This window comes from Phascolarctos cinereus, unplaced genomic scaffold (genome assembly GCF_003287225.1).
Source record: "Phascolarctos cinereus isolate Bilbo 61053 unplaced genomic scaffold, phaCin_HiC Scaffold_726;HRSCAF=1367, whole genome shotgun sequence".
Lineage (NCBI taxonomy): Eukaryota > Metazoa > Chordata > Mammalia > Diprotodontia > Phascolarctidae > Phascolarctos > Phascolarctos cinereus.
The window spans coordinates 16,414,790-16,442,398 of record NW_027556098.1 but is presented as its reverse complement, the minus strand read 5'-3'; the positions used below and the strand labels follow the sequence as shown (position 1 = coordinate 16,442,398).

The window sequence follows — 27,609 nt, the reverse complement described above, 5'->3', positions numbered from 1 at the left end:
TATTATAGTATATACAACACAAAACACAAATGTTTAAAGCCTTTACTATAAGTTCACATGTATTACTAAGAATAAGACATTCATTACTAAGCAATATCTGTGTTGTCTACAGTACAAAGACAAAAATGACATTCACTTTGAATTGTTTTCCAGTAATGGGAATAAGTTATCTTGAGCCTTTCACACACAATTTCCCTTGAAGGCCACTGTGACCACTGGTGCAGACTAAGAAAACAAATGGGAGGAACCACGAGAATGACATAATAAAACAATACAACAAAGGAAAAGGAGATCAAAGAGTATACCTCCATCTGCATTCAGACTCCATATGTCTTTCTCTGGGTGTGGAAAGCAATTTTGGAGTTGTCTTAGATTCTTAGAACTAAGTCTATCAAAGTCAGTCATCCCATAACATGGCTGTAACTGTGAACAATGTTCTCCTGTTTCTGCTCATTTCACTCTGCATCAGTTCATGTAAGTCTTTCCAGGTTTTTTAAGTCTACCTGCTCATTGTAGCACAAGAGTATTCCATTACATTCATATACCACAACTTGCTCAGCCATTCCCCAATTGATGTGCATCCCCTCAATTTCCAATTCTTGGCCACCACAAAAAGAGTTGCTCTTAATAGTGGATCCTTTTCCTGTTTTTATGATCTCTTTGGGATACAGACCTAAAAGTGGTATTGCTGGGTCAAAGGGTATGCACAATTTTATAGCCCTTTGGGCATAGTTCCAAATTGCTCTCCAAAATGGTTGGATCATTTCACCACTCCACCAACAATGCATTAGTGTTCCAATTTTCCCACATCTTCTCCAACATTTGTCATTATCCTGTTTTGTATTTCGTCCCATTAGTTCTAACTGCTCTTTATATCATGACTAATGGGAAAACAGGCTTAACACGAATATATAATATAGCTTGTATCAGATCGCAAGCCGTCTTGGTCAGGGTGGGTAGAAGAAGTGGGAGAGGGAGAAAATTTAAAACTCAAAATCTTATACAAGTGAATGCTGAAAACTAAAAATAAATAATCAAAGAAAAAAACCAGATGTCTAAGCTTAGGAGGTAAAGTTTGTAATATACTTCTCTGCATGGACTACATCACTACATAGAATTCAAATCTCATATGAATCATGCTCTCCACCTGAAAAAACTACTTCAGATACCTGCTAACCTACTGACCACTTGTTGTCAGATTTCAGATTGACCTTTCTATATCCCTATATCCCTACTACTACAAATCAATGTTGTCTCAGACAGTTATGTGGTTTTAAATTTTTTTTCCAATAGCATCTAGTTGCTTTCCTGGATCTTTTTCATAAATTGCAAAATAGAAGAATGTTTTTATAGTTCATAATAGAAATCTTAATGGTTATAAATATAATGTAAAATTTTTGTGCCTTGAGACTTTGGATAAGTTTCCATGTCATCTAGATTATTTACAATAGATAATATTCATTCATTTAACAAGGTTTTTGTCAAGCACTTTTATCACACTATATTAACAGCTTAGCATAACAATATGCCATTCCCAAAAGAACATGCTAACTAACATTCTATTCATTCACTTCCCAGAATATATAAATTCATGCTTTTAAATAAAATTAAATAAGATATGCTGATTATATGAATAATAATAATTGGGAAGGAAGCTATTTTTCTCTATTCCCATTGATTTCCCAAGTCCCATTGATTCCCTTTCAATTTACCTTTCAATGACATTCAATGAAGGTAAGAAACTAGCAACTTTTAGAATTCATCAGCAACTTTTTAAGAAATTAAGGTTGCATTTGTGAAATATCAAAAGTAAATGTACTTTATAAAATCTCTAGGAGAAAAAACTGATGAAAATAACTATCATCTTTTGCTTATAGCTTTCAGTTATCTGTGTCATCTGCTGTTCTGCCATTTAAAGACCACATGGTTCCAAGTTGTGACTCAGGCATTGTCATAAATTTGCTTCTCTTTTAAAATGACAACTCTCAGATGGTTTTGACTGAGAAGATACCATACTCATAGCTACCTAGTAGACCACAAATACATTTGGTTGTGCTGCTTTCAGTGACTTATCTTTTCTTCTTCTTTCTCTTTAGTTAACTATAAAGGATTACAAATCACAGGCCCAGAATCTGAAAGCTAAAAGAAACTTTAATGGATAACTGGTTGAAACTCCCACTGTATTCAGAAATCCCTACTGAAACATACACTTGCATACAAAAATAACCAGGAGTTTTGTCCTAGAGGTTACAATATTGGGTGACTGGTTCTCTTCTATGCTATATAGCCTGCTTATTCCCCATGTTATAGAAGCACAGAATAGACAAAATCTAGAGTTTAAAAGTTATCTTAGAAGCTATCAAGTTTATCCTTTACCTGAATTATTACCCAAAGCATTCTCAATAAATCAACAACCATATTCTGCTTGAAGGACTGAAGTTCAGTTCTCCTGGCTCTCAGGAGACCAAAAGAGTAAATGCTGACCAGGACAGATGAATGACAGACCTTCATGAATCTCTCAAGAATCAACACTTTTAGGTCACCTTTTAACAAATTCTGGATCTACCTAATTATACGTAATTATATGTATCATCCAACACACACCTCTTTTTCATGTCCACAAGGCCATTATGACAGATTTGGTCAAATACCTAGCTAAAATCCAGATCCTATGCCTATGTCATTCACCTCACCTATCAATCTAAGTAACCATATCAAAAAAAGAAATAAGATTAGTCTGGCATAACTTATTGTTGATAATTACATGCTGGCTTCATAATGGTTGCCCCTTTCTTTTCTCATAAACTATCCTATTTCCTCATAAACTTTTTTCTCATAAACTATTGGTAATACATTCTAGATTTTCCAGCAACTCAATCCATGATTACTTGTCTATAGTTTGACAAATTTCCTCTCATTTTGCCCCTTGAAAATCAGGTTATCTGGCCATCTATATATACAGTCCTCTTGTTTTGCATGATTTTTAAAAGATCATGGGTGGTGACCCAGCAATGACATATGCTTGTTCTTCAAGTACCTTGGGGTAGAGTATACTCAGGTCAAATGACTTGGGAGTCATTGAGGGTACTTGGTGTGCTCTTCTGCAAAACTGGGAAGCAGCTGGGCCTGATAAGATCCATAATTATTGTGATGGCTAAGAAAATATTAAGGGTTGTTTTTCCAGTACTTTGTGAGGCCTCTCTTGAGGTGGGGCTCATTCTGTAGCTTATCCTGCAACTTAAGAGAATCCTCAAGTCATCTCCCCCTTATCTTGGAATGCCATAAAATTTCTCCTTAACCTGTACCAAAAGAATTACTTTTGTCTTCCTTATCCTGTGTTCCCCTGGTACTTAATCTTTAACCTGTGTCCCTCCCTGCCCTGTCCTTCTTTAACAACCACAAAACCCTACAAACCTTCCTGTCCTTAATCTTCAACCATTATAAGACCCTAAAAATCTATAGGTTGCATAGCTTTCTGTCTATATAAGCCTATTCCTCTCCAAATATCAGCACCTATTATTCAGCCCCATGGCTACAATTAAAGGTCCATGTGTGCTTTCACATAATAAGGCTCCCAAGGGCTAAAAGAGAAGCCTAAGTGAATTCTTTCACATCTGAACCACACTCCTGAATATGACCTCAACAATTGGCTCACAGAGTTACAGGAATTAACTACAACCCAGTCACCTTATCAGCTTCATCTCAGACACAAGTCTGATTCCAGTTTTCTTAACAGAATGTATTACATAACTATTTATTACTGAAGTCTGAGAACACCAGTCACCCTGCCAAATAAAGACCAACAATGTGTTTATAAAGTTTTTACAAATCAGTCGTGGTTTGTTTACTAGAGGGCAGAGTGCAAAGGGCAGGCAGTTCTGGAGTGAGGCAATGGGGCTGATGGGGATGGGAATGACAGACTACGCAGCTGAGCTGGGGAAGGGATCATAGAGAGGGAAAATTTATTCCCATTCAGTTACCACCAAAAATTATAGTACCTATTTTTTTTTCTAAAGCTCTACTAGGGTCTTTAATTGTTTTATTGTTCATAGATTTGCCTAATGCTGAAAGGTAGATGAATATTCAGGTTCTGAAACTTGCTTTTTTTTTCACTTAAAATGGCTTTAAAGTAATTAGCTACTATACCACTTGTTGCAATGCATATGAAGTATTGAAAATTTTTTGTTGTCTATGGGTCCTTTAAGTAAAATATAGCTTTCCCTATTTATATTTTAACCATGTCTATTTTTGCTCATCTTTTTTGAGACCATGATGTCTACTTTTGCTTTTTTTTGAATTTACTTGATACATATTATATTCTAACCTGTCATCTTAACTCTGTATGAAACCTTTTGTTTTAAATGTGTTTCTTATAAACATTATTATTACTGGATTCCGTTTTCTATTGCATTCTGCTATCCTTTTTTTTTGGATGAGTCAGTCTTTTCATCAGGAATGCCTCAAAGTCTTCTATCACCTTAAGGATTCACTTTTTTCCCCTATGGGATTATTTTCAGTCTTTCAGATAAATCATTCTTTGTTGTCAGTCTTTCCTTTTTGGAATACTCTTTACCAAGATTTTCTTGGTTGAGAACTCTAGGATAATAACTTGAGGGCAAAATAAAATTTAGCTTTGTTTTTTTTTAAAGGCCATGTTGGAAGGCAATAGGGAAGGAACCACTAAAAAAGGAGAGAGAAGATATTTGAGAGTGGGAATAGGACCAAGTGCACAGGTAGAGAAGTTAACCTTGGCAAGAAGAGTCACTTCTCTATAAGAAACTGGTATTAAAAAAGAGATGAATGAGAGATGATGTTAAGGTTTTTTGAGATGACGAGAATGGGGGAATAAAGGGAGCCTATACCAAATGACCTCAATTTTGTGAGTAAAAGAGTAGGCAAAGTTCATAGTTAAGAGAAAAGTGTGTTTGAGAGCATTGTGAGTCATGGGAAGGGGTTTGGAATGACTCCTACGGGGAGTGAGATAAGGTGTTACACAGTAATTAAAAGACTGCATTATTGTACTGAGGGTCCAGGTGATAATGGGTTACATGGATTGTAATGTACTCAGCATGATTGTGAGACTTTCTCCAGCTGTGTTCAGGAGTTCATGAATAGGAGGTGAAGGAGGCAGCTGGTAAGCAATCCAGGGCTGAAAGTTGTCAAGAGATGAATGGTTAGAGGATAAGAGGGAAAGAGGTTTGAGATTAAAGTAGAGTTGAAATAATTAACTAATGAATTAATATTGGAGAGCAGGAAAGCGAAGTCAGAGCAGGGATACTGACATGAGATTACTTAGGGATAAGGGGATTGGAAGGCTTGATAAGGAGAAAGGATAACTTTATGAGGGATGAGGCACAGGGAAAGGTGAAAAGATAGGTTAGAGTCAGATATCAGAATGTTAAGAGTTTCTAATTATGGAGTACTCATGGAAAATATTCAGATCAAGTATGTGACCATCACTATATATGACTCAAGTGGAGTAAAGAGTAGGCAATGTGATTTAAAGAAGCAAAGAAACTGGGAGATTAGGGAAGTTGAGGAATCATCTATGTAGATATTAAAGTTCTGTAGTATAAGTGCAAGAATGGGAAGGAGACATGATGACAAGATGAGTCATGTGCAAAACTCCCAAGATGAAAATGGCCTGGTAATCAGTACATAACAGCAATCATAATTTGGACTGAGAAGAAAATTTTAGTTGAATTGATTTTAAAAGTGTAAAAGTTGGTGAATGAATGAGAAAAAAGGGAGTATGAAATTGACAAAGGGGAGTAAGGACTGTTCCAACTGCTCTTCTAGCTAGGACCAGTGTGTTAGGTAGGGGTGTGTGTGGAAAAAAAGTTATAGCCAGTGATTGAAAGGAAAACTGCAGTACTCCTATAAGTCTTTGTGGCCAAGCCATTTTCTTCCCAGGGCTCAACTTGTAGATATTTTAGAGACAACTTCTTCTGGGTTTTCCTTTTAAGTCTTTCTTGATCCATACTATAGTATACAATACATAGTATTTGGTACCTTTTTCTGTTTCCTTATATTTTTAGCCTTAGTTCCTGATTTGAAATTTTGTGTTATGTTAGGCTCTACCCCTTCCACACTCTTGGATGAAGTTGTCAGGCTCTATTTATCCTGACCTTGGTTTTCTGGGATCCTCTCACTAGTTTTTAGCTCTGCTATTGTATTCAGGCTAAGGGTACTAGAAGGATTCCCTGTCCTTGGTCAGTGCTCTGACGTTGGCTGTCTTTGCTCAGGATGCTTCCTTCAGTTTATTACCTCTTTAAGAAATCTTTCACATGGCTGTCTGGGTGGTCTATGACCTCTGATCATGTAACTCCTCTAATGAAAATCAAACTCGTGACCCTGACCAAATAAGTCCCCCACAGTCCAACTAAGTATCACCCTCTTTCCTTTTATATACAACTATCTCCTCCATTCCTATTGTCTTATATCATTTAAAGCAATAAGAGGTTTCAGAGACCACCTAGTTTACTGCACAAGATCACAACTTCTCTTGGCCTCAGTTTCCCAATTTGTAAAACAAGGGGTGTTAGAGCAGATGACTTCTAAAGCGCCTTCTAGTTCTAAACCTATGATCTTATTATAAGGACAGGGGACAAAAAATTGTCTAGTTTGATTGAAACATGAAGGGAAGCAGCATAAAAGCATAAAAGCCTGCAAAAGTAGAATAGATTGTGGAGGGCTTTAGATGTTAGGATCAGGAGTTCATATTTGAGATTTGGAATAGAGAAGCACTGACATTTATGTGACTGATCAGCACAGCATCTCGAACATAGGAAATACTTAATAAAGGCCTTTTTGTTCATTAGCAAATACTTACCAAAAGTATATTTTGTTTTAAATATAAATTAGAATATCATACTAACAACAAAAAAAAGGTCTAATCCCACTTGGTTTCACATGGAGATACTTATCATACAGTGGAATATACACTGGCTCTGACATCTGACAATCTGGATTCAAATCCTAGCTTTGACATACTTAATATCTGCATGACATTAAGCATGTAATTCCACATCCTTTCAGTTTCCTTATCTAGAAAATGAGAGGTTAAATTAGATCACCCATAACATCCTTTCCCATTCTAGATTTATGATTCTATTAAGATCTTGCTCCATTACACTTCCCAAATTTGGAGATTACCCTTAACCCTACCCATCTATCTTACAAAATGTGTGCCATTATTTGGATGAGAAGATAGGCAAACAGAAGCTTAGAAAAGTATGATCTGGGATAGCTAGCTGCCTCTAAAAATAATAGTAAGCAAAGGTAATAATCAAGACTTAGGACTTCAAAGAATGAACAGGAAAGAAAATACAGTAAGAAGAAAATATCTCATATACATGCATATGTATATCTGTATTTGTAAATAATACGTATACATGCTTGCAGAGATACATACACATGCCAATACGTATACACACATTTTAAGAAATGGATCTTCATAATAAGGTACCATATGTAGTGAGGTCAAAAATTAAAAGTTCTATTTCAAAATCAGACTCAAACCACACAGCTTTTATATATTCATTCATATAGTTGTCGTTCAGTCATGTTCAACTCTTTGTGACCCCATTTGTGGTTTTCTTGGCAAAGATACTTGAGTGGGTTTGCCATTTCCTTCTCTAGCTTATTTTACAGATAAGGAAACTGAGGCAAACAGGTTTAAGTGACTTGCCCAGGATCACACAGCTAATAACTGTCTCAGGCCAGATTTAAACTCAGGAAGATGAAGCTTCCTGACTCCAGGCCAGGCACTCTATCCACTGCACCACCTAGCTACCCCCCATTCACACAGAGTAGAGAATTAAAATGTTATTTGTACACAATTAAATAAAGTTTGGATAAGCACTTGCTAGTAAGCAAAACCCTAGAGATGCAAAGGCAGAAAGAAAGATCTTAATTTGCATTTACCAAAACAAAAAAAAAAGCCTGGGGGGAGGACCAAAAAACCCCCCCAAAACCAAAACTTTTAAAGCAACCATTTAAATTATTTCTGATCATTTAAACCATCTCTTTACAAACTCAAGCCCCAGAATATTAATATCAATGAGCAAAACAAGCCATCTGCCTATCAACATACCCAGATTACCTTTTCTGCTGGAGGAGAAGGGGAAAATCTCTTTGCACAAGTTAGAAACAAATCAGGCTCAGGTTTGCCATTCTTCACCTCAGGGTCATCTCCCAGAACGAGATGACTAAACAAACTAAAGAATTCTTTGTGTCTTCTTGTTTTCTGTTCAAATGACAATCCAGCAGAGCTAGTAGCAACAGCAATAGGTATGTTGTGTCTATATAGATGGTTGATCAGCTTTTCAACACCTAAAAAGAGAAAAGTACTTAAGCAAGGTAGGCAAGAGATAATATAGTTTATTAACATTTCTTTCAAGGGGCAGAATTTGAAGCACTATAGCAGTGGTGTTTTCCTGTCCTTCTGAGGAGTTACTTGATCTCAGACAGCTGTCTCATGAGGAGTTATCAACTTTGAAATATCCATTCTCAAAACAAAAATTGAAAAACAGCAATTCAGTGTTTATCCACAGCATTTCCCAAGATAATAGAAGATGATTTAATTTGAATGAACTGCTGTTTTCTTTACTGATTTGTGAAAAAGTAACTAAAATAACGAAAGCAGGGAAATACTCTCTGAATATATAGGCCCAGATTTATCCTGGGGAAAGAAAAGAATAACAGTATTCATAAGACCAGGGCAGCCTTGACAACACTGCTTTCTTTTTTTTTTTTTTAATAACAACAAATAGGTAGGGGTTAGTTTATCAGTGCTCCTTATAATAAAGGATATACTCTACTGAAAATGATTCTACCATTCATCAGACCACTGAAAGGAGGAAAAAGAGAAAACCTCTCTTAACCCCAAGATCAAATACCAAAACTGGAGAAAAAACAATGAATACATGTACTAAGTTATTTGTAAATAAAATAAACACTGCTTATGTCCACTGAAGCATGAAAACCGGGGAATAGCAATCAGTTTTAGAAAGGGCACATTTTCCATGTTATTCTCAACTATACAGATTCACTGTGGGGAACACAGATTAATATGGCCATTTGTCTATCTAATTAAAAGCCTGCTGATTATTTACTATTCAAACGATTTACTACTGAGATGAGATAATAAATGTAAAGTGCTTTGTAAACCCTAGATGTGCTATAAATGTGAGCTATTATTACTACTAATAAAAATTGGTCAGAATATCTGCAACATTTTAAACTTTAAAACCTATAATCATTAACATAAGAACATCATCTAATATGTACCATGTCATCATGTGTTTAAATCAATCTCAAAGCGAAGATATTCTCAAAATGGCTTTACATAAGCACATGTAATGATTACATTTACATTTTACCTACTACTAAAGAAGTTTTAAAAAGTTTTTATCTTTTCAAATATCAAAAGATACTAATTAAGTTTTGATGAATACTGTGAGAAGGTTCTTAGCAGGCTAGAGAATTATCCTTTCATAAAATAAACTCCTACTCATTGATCACATTTTAGAAGCAAACCCAAAATGTTCAAAATACTTTTAAATATTACAAAATAACAATAACTTATTCATGGCGGGTTGTCTAGTAAAGAGTTTGGAAGCCCTAAATCTCTTCATGTGCAGTGAAGAATAATTCATTTAACAGGACATGATTTAAAGAGTGGATTTCTTAAAGCACCACTTAAGTGTATTTTATTTATTTACCAAATAAATTACCTAAAGTGGCCACTTTTCAAAAACCTAGATGAGTATACAGATATTGCTAATAAAGAATAATAACTGCTACTTCCATTTCTATAGTATGTTAAACTTTGCAAAGCTTTTTCCTTACTAACTCTGTAAAGTACATACAAATACCATCCCTCCCTTTTTACAAGAGGGGTCTGAACCTAGATGTCATGACTACAAGTCTAGGGCCATTACATAGTAAAAAGAAAAGAGAATGATCTTACCTAACAGGGTTAGTTGATGGTACCTATGTAGTACTGGTTTATGTAATTCTTCAATGCTCAAAATAACCGAGTCCCTGTCATGGGTAACTCAGCAGAATAAATGCAAGCAGGCATAGCATTTTTTTTTCAAGTACATGAAATATCCTGCATTTGTGGAAGATTTACAGTTTTTAAAGTACTTTAAAATTATATTCAACCCATAGGATTATGACTCTAGAAATGGAAGAGACCTGAGGCATCATCTATCTCAATTCCTTAATTTTAAAGACAAACAAGCTCAGGGAGGTTGAGAGACTAGCCCAAGTTTACCCAGGCAGTAAGTGGCATGATCAGCATTTGAACTCAAGTCTTCTTGACTTCAAGTTATAGCAATCTGAGTTGAACACTTTTAACACTATCCCACACTGCCTCTGGTTTCAATTCATTCTTACATCAAACTAGGCTACTAGTTGTCTAGCTCTACCTTTTCCACCTTGTATTTGTGAAATAGGGTTTTAGAATACAAGTGAAGGGCTTTATATCTTATCAGATTTAGCTTTTTGAGATCTTTCTTGATTCTGATTCTATCAATCCAATGTGCTAGCTATCTCTTCTAGCTCCATGTCTTATATTTATATTATTTTTAATGCCTATTATGTGCTAGGTCTATGATAGGTGCTAAGGACACGGAGATTAAAAAATTATGAAGTCCCTGACCTTAAGGAATTTAAATTCTTAGGGAAAAGGGCATCAGGAAGCAGTGATTTAAGGAAATAATAACACTTGCAAATAAACATTGACTTATGAAAATCAGCTTCACATGAGCCGATTGGGAGAGGTGTGGGAGACATCAGCATAGACTAGATAGAAAGTCTCTGAAGTCCCACCCGGTTCTGAGAGCCTGTGATTCTCTGGTCAAACTTGGGAGATCAGGAAAGACTTCTAATTCTATGTCATCAATTTAAAAAATGCTCCTGCAGTTATATTGGGAGAGTAGCATAAGAAAAACTGAATCTTCCATGAAATATTATAAATGAATTTGCAATATAGACACTGACCAAATAATCAATTTTTTATTGACTGAAGAGGTAAGTTGTTTGCCATCTTAAAGGAATTCTTTTGGATATATTCAGAGCAATTTTATTCAGGCAAGAGGGTAAATTAAGTGGCTTAAAACCTATTCTGGTCCTATGAGCTTATATAATAGTCCCAGAAAATAAGAACCCATTTCCCATCTACATGGTCCAATTTCAATTCTTTAATAATGTTACATTCTTTTAAAAATGGTAAAGTGCCACAACCTAAAGCATTCAACTTTGTTTACTATATGTAATTGAATACAACTTGGAAAAAGTACATAAACAGGAAAGAAAGTATAAAAACAAAGTAATTAAAGGTCACAAATCATAGAAAGTTGGAAAATGAAGATAGTACAGAATAAAAAAAAGATGGTGTTCAGGCTTATACACTTTTAATTAGCTCACTATATTCAGTTGTGTATTTTGTGTTTGCCTAATTCCATTACACATATTTGTTAGCTTAGAAAGCACCAAATTCACTTATCAGTTATAGCCTAATTACAAAACAAAGTATAAAAGTAGTAAGTTAAAATATTTAATGGTGAAAAGAAATGTAGTCCAGAGAATTGGGCCTTTAATGAGCAAGAGTAGATTTTAAAAACAGAATTTATACACATACACCTATATTCACATATATGTAAAATATATACAACAAAAGGCATATATTTAAACTAAGTAAGCTTAATCCACCAACAATTTTGACATACATAAATTTACTCATACTATGCTAACTTTCAACTAAAGTAGGCATATTGTAGGGGAAATTCTGTTAATTAAGATTTGTATAAATCAGATGGTTGATAAGTTGGAAGTTTCATTGTTCTGCTGAAAAATATAGAATGGTAGCTAACTAGAAAAAGGCAGTTACCAGCAGAGTGATAGTATTAATACTATCATCCACAGTTCCTCTCATCCTAACTTCTTAAATATTTACATACAAATTAAGGCTCATGACATAAGAGTTCTATTATTCCCATAATACCGATGATAAAACCTTGTCAGGAGTTATTTTTTCAAGGCCTCCTAGCAAATAAGGGCCAAATGGAAACAAAACCTGCCTTCATAGTCTCAGTCTGATCCTCTAACCACATAATAACACTACCCCTTTGTAATTTCAGCCGAAAATTTGGTAAATTCAGAACCTCCTATATTGCTAGTTAGTATAGTCATTTTTTTTTGTACTTCTTATATTATGCATAGATGAGACAATACCAGAACAATTTTGCTAGGCAGTAAGTTTCCACTTCAAAACAAAGGGAAGGCATTGGACAGCTCTGAAGTGTGATAAGTGACTCAATTAAAAAGACTTCTCAGAAAATATTTCCTTGGCCCCATTTATAATAATCAGGGACTTCCTATCCTCATTTAAACATTAACAACATTCTTTTCAGAGTTTTTCCAACGGCTGTTGTCACTGATCAATGAAGAGGAAAAAAAATAACAAAATAGCAGTATCTTGTTCTATACTCTGCATCCCTATTTCATCAACCTATTGAAATAATTAAGATATAGATTTCAGCAGAATCCATAGAAGATTAATAGGAAAAATGAATTAAATTTGGACCTCATTTTGTCTGATATACTAAAATCTGAAACACAAAAGTGAACTATTTCAAAACATCTTCAATCCTTAGAACTTAAATTTTAACTAGGGAATACAAGGACAAAGAAGAAACAGATAAATTCCAATGACTTTTTCAAGAGGATAATATCAGAGATTAAACTGAATTACTTATATTCAATGAGGGCTTAAGTATTGACCAAGGGCTAAGCATTACTAAAAAATGCAGAGAGCATATTGATTTTTTCTAATTGTTTATTTTATATCTCTCCATAACAATATATAAACCTGAATTTACTTCACGGAACATAAGGACATACAAAAATGACAAAATTCATTTTCATGCATTTTTCCATAATAACATTTTCTGTATCTTTGCTGCCACGAGGTAACATGTTACAAATTCTCTATTATTCTCTGGCTTAGGGGTGGGGAACCTTGGGCCTCAAAGACGTGTGGCATCCCTGCTCTAGCTATCTAACTCTAGACAAATCATTTAACCTTTTAGAGTCTCCATTTCCTCATCTGTTAAATGGAGATAATGATAGCATTTATCTCAAAGGTTGTTGTGAGGATCAAATAAAATAATGTAGGTAAAAGGGTAACATGTAAGCTACTACTGCTATTATGTAACTGATATCTTAGGATGATTTAGAGCTGAAAAGGACTTGAGAGATCAAATATATCATCTTTCTACTCCCCAGCAGTGGGAAAGATGATTTCTTTAGTTTGACAAAAACCTTCAAAATCATAGTTGTGCAATGTTTCAGGTATCTCTGGAAACACACACACACACACACACACACACACACACACACACACGGGTCAAAATAGAAAGTGCAGGTGATTCTAATTTTCTTTTTTTGTACGTAGAGAAATCACCATAATTATCTAAATGACATTCACCAAATAAAAAAACTGACTCAAAAAAAAAAACCCAAACCAAACACAAAACAAAAAAGGAATACAAAATGTTACCAAACAAATGCTTTAAAGAGAAAAGCAACACTGAAAGAACTGGCTCACTACTTAAATCTGTCCAGCAAAAATCTATTTTAAAAAATATGCATTTCTGATTGAAATACATATATTCTTGTAACTACACCTAATTTTTATTTTTTTAATGGAAAAGGCATATATAATAAGCTGAATTTATCATCACTGTTAGTGGCTAACAATTTTCTCTCTCACTTATCATGTGTGCCCTTTAACTTCAACTGACGTTAAATGAACACTGTAAGACTAATTAAAAATAATAGACTGCAATCTTAGCTAATAAGGCTTCTTCTGTGATTCAACACTGGGTAAGTGAACAAAAATCCAAATCATTACAGGAAATGTGACCTCTATGAAGATAAATTTCTTAGAAACTTCAGGCATATTTAGCTAGTCTTTGAGAGCATATACTCACATATGAATGACACAACGAAATACTATTCCACTCCCTCCTTACTCCTTCTGCTTCTTGCCCAAGCTAATCTTTTTACAATTAATTCATCTACCAAAACCTGTAGGTGTTCACTATATGCTGAGTATACATTTATATACATACATATGTCTATGTGTAATGTGTATATACACACATAATAGGATACATGCATAGTTGTACCTGTTTTATGTCTAACTTTTTACTTCCTTCATAGAGCTTTACAAGGATTACTTGTTTTCTCAACTTTTGGGGGGAAGGAAGAGGGAGGGCATTGAGCATGGAAAATAAACATCAGGAAATAGCTTACTTATCTGCTCTGGGGCCACAGTCATTCTTCTCTATGAAAGTTATATACTAGAAAACTGTTGAGGGGCAGCTAGGTGGTGCAGTGAATAGAGCACCAGCCTTGGATTCAGGAGGACCTGAGTTCAAATTCAGTTGCAGATATATAACACTAGCTGTGTGACCCTGGGCAAGTCACTTAACCCCATTGCCTACCCTAAAAAAGAAAAAAAAAGAAAAAGAAAACTGTGGTTAAGTTCCCTGACAAAAGATACCACATTTTATTTTAATTCATATTCTTGCCCATGACTGAAAGTATACATTATACATAGCAGTTACTTAAACAATTGTTTGACAAATAAGATAAACTCAGGCTTAGGTTAGAAGTGGGGGATATACTGGAATAGAGAACAGAATGGTATTGCGTTGAGTTTGGGCTACTGTACCATTTTCTGAAACAGTAAAGCTATATTTTGGTAGAACTGCTTGTAAGATAGGTATCGTACAACCATAAGACAATCCAGATGGCTAGCATAACAACTAATTAATGGAAATACCACGTAATATGCATTCTGTCGAAAATTCTAGGTTCTTCATCCTACCAAGTCAGCTGATTCTTCATTCATAAAGTTAAGTTCCTGTTCCACAGGAAATAAGACTAGATCCCTGAATCACAGATAAGTTAGATGACTTTACTCAAGTCACTCTCAAATAAATTTTATAAAGAAATAACCTATTAGCTACTAAGGAAATAATTCAAGACTTCTGACTCGGATTTCTAGTTGCTTCACGCCTCCCCTCCATCCCTTAAGAAAAAGTAATGCACATGTTATTTTTTCCCTTTTATTCAGAGATAATGACTTTGGCTAGCATGTATAGAATACACGCTAATTAAAGGCATCAACCATATTTCTAAGATTTAACTGTATTTTTCAACTACTATGGTGATTTTGGACAATTCAGAATTTTTTTTTTTAAATTATGAGAGACAGCATGATGTAGTGACAAGAATGGAATCAAGATGACCTGGGTTCATTTTTTTGCCTGTTTTATATATTATCATTATTTGACAGTGATGATGACAGTTAATTTTAATTATCATAATTCAATTTATTGTATCTTTGCAAAAGATGATCCATTCCTTGAGGTTATGAAAATATGGTTCTTTTTTTAAGAGTAGTTCTAAGTTTTTTACTCTTGTCATTTTCTCTTAATTTTTTTTTCTTTCACAGCTTCAACCATCACTTTTATGCTGATGATTCTCAAATCTCTATTTTTAACCCTCACTATCCATCAAAACTCTAATCTTTTATCTCCAATTACCTACAGAAACCTCAATTTAGGCACTGAGGTTAAGTTGACATTGGAATATGCCCAAAATATAACTTACTCAGTTAAGAAAAGGGGGGGGACATGGTGATGTGAATTAGTTGATCTGTTAAGTTCCTTCCAGATCACAGTCTTTCTAAAACACCACCACCAAAAATACAAACAACAACAATCCCAGCACTTCCTAAAAAGTTTCTCATTTCCAGTAATGGAACTGCTAGTCTCTCAGTAATTAAGATTAAAACTTTGTTGTCGTGTTTGACTCTTCTTTCTCCTTTGTCTCCTAAGGCTAACCAGTAGCAAAGTATATTGACTTTTCCTTTTAAACATACCTCTTGTCTACCTTCATTTGCACTATAAGCCTTTTGCATCTCATACCAGGACGACTGCAACAACCTTCACTATTTTTCCTGCCTCCAGTTTCTCCCAGTTCTAAGTTTCTCAATACATTCTCTGCTATGGCAATCTTCCTAAATAATCAATTTTGTATTCAAAAACATAAAATATTCTGTTCTATCTACAAGATGAGACCTAAACTCCTCAGCTTTGAATTCAAAAATCTTCATAATCTAGTCCCACAGTATAGATCTAGTTGTGTTGCCTTCTACTCCCCAGTATAATCCTTCACTTATCCTCAACCCTTAGAAATCTGGATTCTGACCTCCTAACTTAATTGACACTGCTATCCTTAAGCCAGTTCAAAAACATTTATTAAGTACCAACTATATGCCAGGCATTATGCTAAGTGCTAGGGAAACAAAGAAAGGCACTTGCCCCTTGCCACCAAAGCAAAAAATAAAGAAGCCCCCAATATAAGGGGGGAGACAATATTCAAATATCTAGGTACAAATAAGAAACATAGAGGATAAATTGGAATTAATAACAAGAAGGAGGCCACTAGCTGTAAGGGCAACAGGGAAAGGCTTCTCGTACAAGGTGAAATTTTAGCTGACACTTGAAGGAAGACAGGGAAGTCAGAAATGAGGAGGGAGAGAATTTCGGGCATTGGGGAAACCAGTGAAAAGGCAGAGATCTGAGAGATGGATTGTCAACAAAGCCAGTATCCCTGGTATGTACATGAGGTATAACGTACAAAAAAGAAAAAGCAGGCATATTATGAGGGGCTTTAAAAGCCAAACCAGATTTTAAATTTCAACCTGGAGTTAACTGGGAACTATTAGAGTTTATTGAATGTAAGTGGAGGTAGATGACATAGTCAGACCTGTGTTTTAAGAACATTATTTAGATAGTTAAGTGGAGGATGGAGTGGAGTAAAGAGAAACTTGAAGTAGGGAGACCAAAGTTGACAACAATCTCAAAACTGCAAAATCTCATGGTCTTTTCTCAGTCCTCAATTCACACTTCTCAATTTATCTGCTGTATTTGATCCCAATGATCAGTTCTCTCCAATCTGTATTTTCATGACGACTCCCTTTTGGTTTTCTTCCTATTCATGTGGCCTATCCATTTTAGCCTCTTTTGCTAGCTCATGATCCATTTCACAGCCCTTTTCTCTATAAGTCTTCCTCAAGACTGTGTTCTCTCTCTTTCTCTCAGTACCCTGGATGCCTCCCTCTCTCTGTTTCTCCATACATATCCAATCATTTGCTAAATCTGGTTATTTTTACTTCTTCAACCTCTCTTGCATCTGATCCCTGCTCTTATTAATACAACCACCAACTTATTCTAAGATGTCATAATCTATCTACTAGGTTATTCAAATGTCCTAACTGTTCTTCTGTTCTAACTGTTCTTCAGGCCTCAAGTCTCCCTGAATTCTAATCCATTCTTCATGCAGCTACCAAAGGGATTTTCATTAAGAATGGATCTGACCATGTTACTTCTCTAATCAATAAACTCCAGTGGCTCACTATTGCCTCAAGGATTAAATGTAAAGTCCTCTGGTCAGCTTCCAAATTTCATAACCTGACCCCAACTATCTTTTAAGCCTCTTTATGTTACTTCCCCTCCTACAGCTGTAATCCAGCCCAATTGGCCTTCTCTATTCCTCACACGCGACTCTCCCTCTTCCATACTGTACCTTTGCACTGGCCATCCTTCATGCCTGGAACACTCTACCCCCACCATTGCTTCAGAGAACACCTCTCTCTCATCAAGGCACAATTCAAGTCCCACCTTCTATATGAAGCACTTCTTGATCCTTCCAACTGCTATCGTCGTCCCTCAAACACTATGTTGTATTTATTCCGTATGTATTCATATATGTACTTATCTTCCTAGTAGAAGGTAAGGTACTTAAGAGCAGAGTTAATTATTTCTCTTTGTATTCCCAGCACCTAGTACAGTGCCTGGCACATAGCAAGTGTTTAACAAATTCTTAGTGTTAATTATTCCATGCTCTCTATTGATTCCAACTATTTGTTGATATGGTACCCTTGTCTAAAATGCTTTTCAGTTAAATCTTAGCCATCTTCTGAGAGCCAACTCAAGTCCTACTGCCTTCATGAGGCTTTCCCCAAGTATACCAGCCCACTTTCATTTCCTACACCTCCAAATGCCTATAAAACTTGTCAAGTAGCAGGGTTCAGCCCATAGCACGCTTGTGGATCAAGGTCTTAGGTTTATGTCTTCTCTCCCAGGATGTGAAGAAGACTGAGACTCTCTCCTTCCTCATCTCTGACTTTCCTGTCTTCCTTCAAGTCTCAACTGTTTTCTTCTGGTAAAATGACATCTTCTATTCATTTTGGAAGATGGATCTACCCTCTCAGTGCCTAGAAAAGGGATACAAATAATAAAGGTCTGCTGTATATGTGAGAGTGGAGAGGCTACCTTAAAATCAAATAGCGAAAAAGATTGGACCCTTTCTAGGTGGATGAAATTTACAAAGCAGACAGAAAATAACATCTGTATATTTGTTAAGTAACTATGGTAAAAAGAAAGTATCTAGGATAGAAGAAGAATCAATTATCTGAGAAAAAGATTTCAGGAGACAACAGCATCAGGTAAAAATTACACAAGGAAATGAGATCTGGCAACTAAGAAAAAAATGGGCTTCAAAGATGTTCCTTGGGGTTATTCTGTCCCATGTAACTTAACAGACTCTACTATGTACCAGCTGAACCATTAGAGAAACTATCTAATGAAGTCTGAGATAGGAAGAGTTACTGGGAACTAAATCAAGTTGGCCAGAGCAACTTTCATTGCATTTTTTAAAAAGTTCTTAGGGAAAGTTGGCTACTAAGAGAATGTGAAAAGGAAAAAAAAAGGTATTTTAATTTAATTAGTCTCTCACAGAATGACAAAATTGAAGCACTGGCAGAAGCAGGAATCTCCTGCTTGAAGATCTCCAAAAAACAAGGAACCATCATCCCTGTGACAGCTTTAATTTTTGCTATTTTTTTTCCTTATATTAAGCCAAAGTTTGCCTCACTGCAACTTTTATCTACTGTCTAACATTTGCCTCTTGGGGACAATCAGAACAAACTGAAATTTTTTTCTTATGACAGTTCTTCAAATACTTTTAACAGCTATGACATTTTTAAATTAAATTTGATTCTATTTCAGTCTGTAAAAATCCACCTTCTTTTCCTTCCATATTCTTGCTCCCGATTGAGAATGAAAGAAAAACAAAATTACTGTTACAAGCATGTATAATCAAGCAAAACTAATTTCCATAGTGTCCATGTTTTAAAAAAAAATACATATTTTGAATTCTGAGTCTTTCACCTCTCTATCAGGAGGTAAATAGCATGTTTCATCATTAGTCTGCTAGGATTGTGGTTGGTCATTACACAACTATTATGTTCATCCAACATTTTCCCCAAGCTAAAAATCTCCCATTCCTTGAGATTTAGAGCCAGATGGAACCTGAGAGGCTACCTAGTCTAACCTACTCATTTTACAGATGAATAAACTGAGGTTAAGTGAAGGCAGGTGGGTGGCACAGTGGATAGAGTGCTGGGCCTGAAGTCAGGAAGATCTGAATTCAAACCATCCTCCAACACTTACTAAATGTCTGGGAAAGTCACTTAAACCTCTGTTTGCCTTAGTTTCTTCAACTGTAAAATGAGGATATAACAGCACCAATATCCAAGGGTTGTTGTGGAGATTAAATGAGATAATATTTGTAAAGCACACACATTGCAAATGCTTAATAAATGCTTATTTCTTTCCTTCCTTAATTGCTTTTCCAGGGTAATAAATGGCAGAACCAGAATTTGAACCCAGTTTCTATAATTCTGACTCAAGATGATACTTTCCCTAATGAGGGACACTGGTTTAAAAACTTGTATCTGGCACTAACTAATTATGCATGATCATGGACAAGTTAATTAGTCTTTCTGAATAAAACAGGTATTACATTACCTAACTCACAGGTTTGTTGTAAGGATCAAGTGAAATCATGTTTTGGGGAAAAGATAATGACTAATGATTGACTAATAAATTTGGATAGCTTGAACCTCAATGGAGGAAAGGTTGCTTAGTGATGGTGATGGATGGAGTGTGGAAATTGTGATGGTAAACAAGAAGTATTCAGGCTTTCCCATCAGGATGAGTTGGGGGTGGGAAAAGAAAGTATATCTATGGTCTAGAGAGGATGGCCAAGGAAGCAATGTCTTCAGGAAGGAGCCAAGTTTTAGTGAGTGCCAGAAAATGTTAGAAGTGAGAAAGGAGAAGGTTTATGATTTTTTTAAAAAAGTTAATTATACACCAGAATAAGCAAAAGATAGGTAACATGAACTCCTTCAGCCTTCTCATCTCTAGGCTAAACAACACGAGTTCCTGCAGTTGATAGTCACAGACCAGGCACTCAAGGCCTTTCACTACCCTGGCTGCCATACATTGGCCACTCTCCAGCTCCTCAATGTCCATCTTTAACCATGATGCCCAGAAATGAACACAAAAATTCAGGTGAGTTCTGAGGAGGGCAGAATAAAGTGAAACTCATTGACTGATTTCTTGAAGCTATGCCTCTCAATGTAATCCAAAATTAAATCAGCTTTTCTGGCTGCCACATTATAGTACTGATTCAACAGTGGACTTCTAAATCCACAACAACCTCCAGATTTTTTTTTCAGAGCAACTGCTATCTATCCATGCCTCCTCCATTCAATACTTGTGAAGGGTGATTGTATCCAAACACAAGTCTTATCCCTACTGAATTCCCTCTTATAATATTTAGCCAAATATTCTAGCTTTTCCAAATCCTTTGGGATACTGTCACCAATTCTGTCAACTATCTCTCCCTTCTTTATGTCACTTGTAAATGAAATTAACATGCCATCATGCCTTTACACAAATCAATTATAAACAATATTGAAGAGTGCAAGGCCAAGCACAGATCCCTTAGTGGTAATCCACTGGAGACTTCCTGCAACAAGAATTTTCAATCATTGACAACTAATTTTTGAATCCAACCAGTCCATCTGATTATATTATCATCAAATCCATTTCTCCATCTTCTCTACAAAATAGCATAATTTATCAAAAGATCTATTAAAACCTAGGTAAATTACATCCATAGCATTCCCCTAATCCACTAGTTTAATAATCCTATCAAAAAAAGGAAATGAGGTTAGTCTGGCATGATCTCATTTTGAAGCTATTATGGCTCTTTGTAATAACTGCTTCTTTGTCTAGATATTCACCAATCACATTTTTAATGACTCTTTCTAGACTTTTCCTAGGAATTGAAATCATACTACCTGGCCTATAGCTTTAAGATTCTGTTCCCTTCCCTCTTTTAGAAATATGAAACATACTATCCATTACAGAGAAGTGAAGGATTTAGGGTGCAAAATGAGACATACATATTTTTGTATGAAGCCATTGAGGGAATTTGTTTTGACAATGTATATTTGTTACAAGAAATATGTTCAGGGTTTTTTCCCCCTTAATGCTCTGGGGGGCAGGAAGGAGAGAAAATATATTTCTCTAAATTAAAGAAAAATAGAGAAAGGAGAGTGCTACAGATGTGAAATGTTGCATACCCTTTGAGATGAGGTCACTTTATTAGTTTTACTAGTTGTTTTATCTTATTACAAGAGATCTTGGAATATGAGGAATAATCTTTAAGTAATGTAATTTACTTAATGTAAATTGAGTAATGTACTGCAACGTCTGTAATGTAAAAATAAAACACATCAATCAAACTTTAAAAAGAGTACTGTGAGCTAAAAAAAATCTTTATCAAAGCAAAACTGAGGGGAGGGGCACTGCCATTCTCTAATCTTACAGAAGCTCTTCTGTTTTCCATTATTTTTCAAAGACCACTGACCTTGGCTTAGCAATCACAGTTCTTTTATGATCCAAGGATGTAAATCACGTGGCCAGTTGTAATATGGAAGAGTTTTTGAGAGAAAGAACATCAAAGTACACCTCCCACCTTTTATACTTACTGGCTGTGTGACCCTACCAAGGAAAATCACTTAACCTCTCAGAGTCCACAGCAACTCTCTAAAATGCTAAGCTGTGGAGTAGTTGTCCCTCTGCATTGGTAAAGAGTTTCCCCACCAGAAAGAGTTCTTTATACCAATTAAATCACTAGTCCAAAACAAAAGTCATATATATATGAGGATTTACTAAGAATATCCTAGAAACTTAAGAGTGTTTTCCACTTTTGTTCCTTGGGGTGTTTTCTAGTCTTTTTAACTATAATTATACTTAATTCTTCTCTGACACAAGAGTCACTGTTTAACTCAAATCATAAATCACTAATGGTAAATACAGAATGTAGCCATAAATATATTAAGCTATTCAGCATTTTTCTGCTAAAGTTATTTATTTCACATCTTTCTGTGTACCAGATTATCAAGGTTACTTAGCAGGTCAAAATATGTTTATGTATGTGTTTAACTTCAGATTTTGTCTATTCTTTCATCATCATCTACCTGGTAGTTATTTGACACGTGACCAAAAAAACCCCAATGTCCCAAGATCATTCTCACCTTACCTAGCAATTCTGTTACATATTCCTCTGCATTCTTTAACATGATTCCACAAATGAAGAGTCCATAATTCTAACCAAGTAAGCCCCAAATGATGAATGGATTACTGAAAGTTATCTTGTTGACAAGGCATTTACAAAAATATACATCATTATTCCCACAATGCTAAAATATACTAAAGGACACACAGACAATGAACTATAGGAGTGAATGTTGCAATACAGAAGTTGCAACTTATATATAAGGAACTGAACAGTAAAGTCACAAATTGGAACACTGGCATAATTCAGAACACCTAAGCAAGGGAAATCAGTAACTTCCTTTTAATCTACCTTCCTTAACCAGTTTTTTTAAAGGAGCTGATGTTCCTTTCTCATTTACTTTAATTATAATTTGTCTCTGATCAAAAAGATGAAAAAAATACAGGGATAGAGTAGAAACAAGAAACACACTGAATTTCTTTTTTAGTGCTGGAGAACAACTTAATGTCTATTACTCTTGTCTTTTATGATTCATGTACTATTAATGAATAGGAACCCTGAGGATAAACATATCGTTTTTATGAACAGAGCACCTCTTGGCTGCCAGATGGCTTACATCTGCTATACTGACTCTAATGTAAGGCCCTATTATGGCTCTTCAAGGCTTCGCTGCCCTTTTTTAATCAAAGAAAAGCTAACACGATTAATCAACATTCTCATAAAACAGCTGCATTTTTAGAAGATAACTATACTTTACAATTACAAAATGATCTGCCCTGTTAACCTTTTTAAAAAAAAATAAAAGAATATACATTTACAAACAATAGGTTTGGAAGAGAGAACCTTCAAATTCAGGGTTTCATTTAGTTAGCAGCACCAGAATGGTGGATGTAGTGTCAAGAGATACCACACCTTTGATGTTCAATAGCTATATCACCCAAGACAAGTCATACAATTTATCCATATGTGAACTAGGAATTCATGTGGTTCTAATAATATATAGCATATAGAATACAATACAGTATATAAAGTACTATTTTACAGGGTTCTTGTGAGGAAAGCATTTGATAAATCCTAAAGTGATATTCAAATAAAGTTACTGTTAGAAGGAAGATACAAAACTTTAAAAAGATGATTTAAGTTTTATCCTACAGGTGTATATACATGTGTATATACAAGTTACATCAGTAACTTTACATACCAAGAATAGCATGATTAGTTTCTCCACATTTATAAAATGTCTTAATTCTTAGAATCCAAACCTATTTCTTGCATATCTTTTTTTTTTATTAAACAGAACTTTCAGGATCATTCCATGAAATTTCTTACTTTCTTCTTGAAGCTCTATGCCTCTACAATGGGGCATTATTTCCCTTCCCCGAGTTCATTTTCTTTTTCTTCCATTCATACTGTAGCTAAACTACTCTAGCTAGAGAATTTTACAATTCCTCTATTACTAACTTACAAATTCCCTATAGACTTAATGTTTCCCAGTGCCCTGTCAGGTTCCCTAACATGGCAGGGATAGATAACTAAGAGTATGGCTTATGAAATCAGTCTCATTGCTTCAGAAACATTTCATAAGGAAAAAAAATCTAAACTAAAAATATTCAATTCAAAAAAAAGTCAGATGTTTAGATTACTGTTATCACTGATTAATATTACTCCAAGATCTTAGGTTGGTAAGATGACATTAAGTAATATCTAACCTCAGCTGCTTATTGTGAATAAATGTTTTTGTAAAGCTTAAAGTTCTATAGTTATTACTATAATTAGTAAGTACATGAAACAAAAATCCTCTTTACAGTGACATAACAATATATATGCCTCTGTGTGTATGTTTTCTAAAGAATAATAGACTGCCTACTTCTGTAAACTCGCCTTTTTCCTACTTTGTGACTTGGGAAAGACAAAAAGCAATGGAGGGTAGAGGGCAAAAATTCAAAAAATGAGCCATTCCTGGCATTTGGGTTTATGAAGTCTACCATTTTCAGTACTATGTTTATTAAATACATAAAGCACTTAATCTAATACAGTAATTAAGAAACAGCTAGACCGCAATACTTCTGATGAATCTCAGAAGACCTTTCTTCAAGAAATAGAAGCAAACTTATTTTCATTAATGTTATGACAAGTGCTTGACTAGAATACATATGAAACTACAATATTTTCTTAGAAATAAAGTCAAACAAAACTCAGATAAACTACATGATAGAGATTGTAAAAAGACCATTTAAAAGTTTTTATATTTCCATAATCAGGACACTTTTAAAATAATTATCAATGTAGCAAACAACTGTAGTGTTTAAAAGCTTGCAAAGTGCTTTTTATACATTATCTCAGTTATACAAATGCTACCTAAAAGCAGATCTTTTCATCCTTGTTTGAACAACCTAAGGAATTAAAGAGGCTATAGATTTCTAGCCTTTTTCTAACAGACCCTTCAAGCCCTTTTCTAGCTTCAGAAATCTTCTCCCATCCGGTCTCAGATAAAAGGTAGTATTTCTTGTCAAAGATAACCTCTCTACATGCACCCTTGATGCCATCTCCTCCCAACTTCTCCAGAAAACTGTAACCACTACCATACTCACATTCTTTCTTATTTTCAACCTCTCCTTATTTACTAGCTTCTTCTCTACAAACATTCCCATATCTCTCCACAGTTTAAAAAATCTTCACTTCAGGGGTAGCTAGGTGGTGCAGTAGATAGAGCTCTGGCCTTGGAGTCAGGAGGACTGAAGCTCAAATGTGACCTCAGACACTTGACACTTACTAGCTGTGTGACCCTAGGCAAATCACTTAACCCCGATTGCCTCACCACAAAGAAAAAAAAAGTATCATCACTTTGATCTTACTATGCCTGCTAAATGTCATCCTATATTTTTCTTTCTCTTCCCGGTGAAACTTGAGAAGTTCATTTACACCTGGAGCCTCCACTTCCTCTCCTCTCTCTCTTCTAAATTCTCTGCATTCTGACTTCCGACCTTATCATTCAAATTACACTTTTAACTGATAAAGCTATAGACCTTTCCTCAACCCTTCTATTTCCTGCCCTTTTTGCAGTTGGCTGTCCCTTATGCTTGCAATATTCACATTAGGGTCCTGGCATCCCTGATTTCCTTCAAGACTCAATTCAGTACACTGTCTTGAAGTGTAAATCAGAGAAGGAGGGGGAGAAATTTTAAAACTCAAAATCTTATGGAAGTGAATGCTGAAAACTAAAAATAAATTAATTAGAAAAAGAAAAAAAAGAAAAACATTAAAAAGCTAAAAAATAAAAAAAAGATTCAATTCAAATCCTATCTTCCACAAGAGGCTTTTCCCAGGTTCCCCAGTTGCTAATGCCTTCCCCTCTGCACTGACTTCCATCTAGTCTGTATATATCTTATATATACAAAAGTATTTATTTACATGTTGTCTCCCTTATTAGAATGTAAGCTCCTTGAGGGAAGGGACTGTTTTTGCCTTTTTGTGCCTGGCACATAGGAAATGTTCAATTGTAGACAGAATGAAAAATGCCAGAGGCAAATAAATGAAGCAAACATTTTCTTAAAGAAAAAAAAAACACTCCTTCCCTAATTTCTAATACTAGAAAAAAGTCTTTTCATTTTTTGTCTTTAAAACCAAGACAAATAACTGAGTCATAAAAATTAATTATTTACTTTTTTTTCCCACTGTCTTGATATTGTCTATAAGGGACAAAGGACATTATGACCTATAAATTAACTTCCCTATAGCAAGACATCATAAGATTTAGAAATGGAATGAACCTTAGAGATTTTCTATATGAACTGTCAAAATGTGGGACACTAACACTAAATGCCAAGTTAGTTTCTTATATGATAATACAAGCATTGTTATCAGTGATACCATGTGCAGAACTAATTTCTGAATTCTGGAAATAGTCATACAAATGTTTGGTGACAGGTATCCACTAGTTAAATATCTCAAAAATATATGATTAATATTAATGTGGTTTTAAATCTAAATTGCTCACAAGGATTTTTTTCTCCTACCAATATCTTTAAAGATTGAGTTTTTGCCCCATTACCTTAGAAGAATCTGAAAATAGTTCTTCATTTTAAAGCACTTTTAGTCCCATATAATCCAGAACACTTCTGACCTTCTCCCTTCTAGCAAGAAACAGTAGCAATCCAGTTTTGATCGATCTCAAGTTAACAAGACCCATGGGAACTAAGTAATCTTTCCTTTTCAACAGAAAACTGAATACTGGTAAGAAAAAGAAAAGGAGCGTATAAATAAGAAAATAAATAAATTATACCTTTTAAAACTTAGAAAAAGCTTATTTGAACAACTTTAACTACTTTCTTAATGAATTCTGTACTTGCAGAAGTTTTTAGAATTTTTAAGGCTAGAATCCTACCTACTACTTTATATATGAAACAAGACTTTCTTTAGTGACATTAAGCTTAGAAACAACTCTCTTTAGAAAGCAAACTGGACTGAGAGTCAGGAGACCTGGGTCCTAGTCCTTACTCTACAATTAATTAACTGTATTACTTCAGCAAAGTCACTTAACTTCTCTGGGACTAAATTATGTCAGTGTTCTTCCAGGTCTAAAGACATCTAATTATATAATACTTAATAACAGACATCCATAAAAATAATTGCTATCTTAAAACAATACTCCATTTGGACTCAGGAGGCCTTTTTTCAAATTCTCCCTCTGTCTCTTGCCACCTGTGTGACTTTGGGTCCTCATCTGTCCTCAGGTTCCTCAACTGAAAATGAGGATAGGGGCCACCTGGGCTATGAAATAATCCTTTTGGCTTCAAATCCATGATTCTATGATTCTAAAAGTAGATTTCAATTTAAAAAACACTTATTAAGTGCCATACTATGAGAAAATATCCAAGATTAGCTATCCCATATGAAAGATTTTTCAGTCTTTAAACATTCAAAAAGAGTAGCTCCTGGAAAGGTTAACATGGAAACTCCCTCAGCAGCTCTGAAATACACCAACAAAGAAAGGTTTTATTCATTTATTTTGGTGGAGGGGAATATGGAGAACATCCAAGCAAAGGAAAATAATTATCAAATAAGAGCACACATCCTGCTTTTTAAAAG

General features: G+C 34.9%; 1 protein-coding gene across 1 annotated transcript in view; it reads right to left on the bottom strand.

The window, feature by feature from the left end:
• PUDP (pseudouridine 5'-phosphatase) overlaps positions 1–27,609 on the bottom strand; it is a 186,110-nt gene that overhangs the window by 95,613 nt on the left and 62,888 nt on the right. Inside the window, exon 3 of the mRNA XM_021006210.2 lies at positions 8,105–8,334. Within this exon, the coding sequence (XP_020861869.1) occupies positions 8,105–8,334 (230 nt within the window). The remainder of the gene's footprint in view (positions 1–8,104; positions 8,335–27,609) is intronic.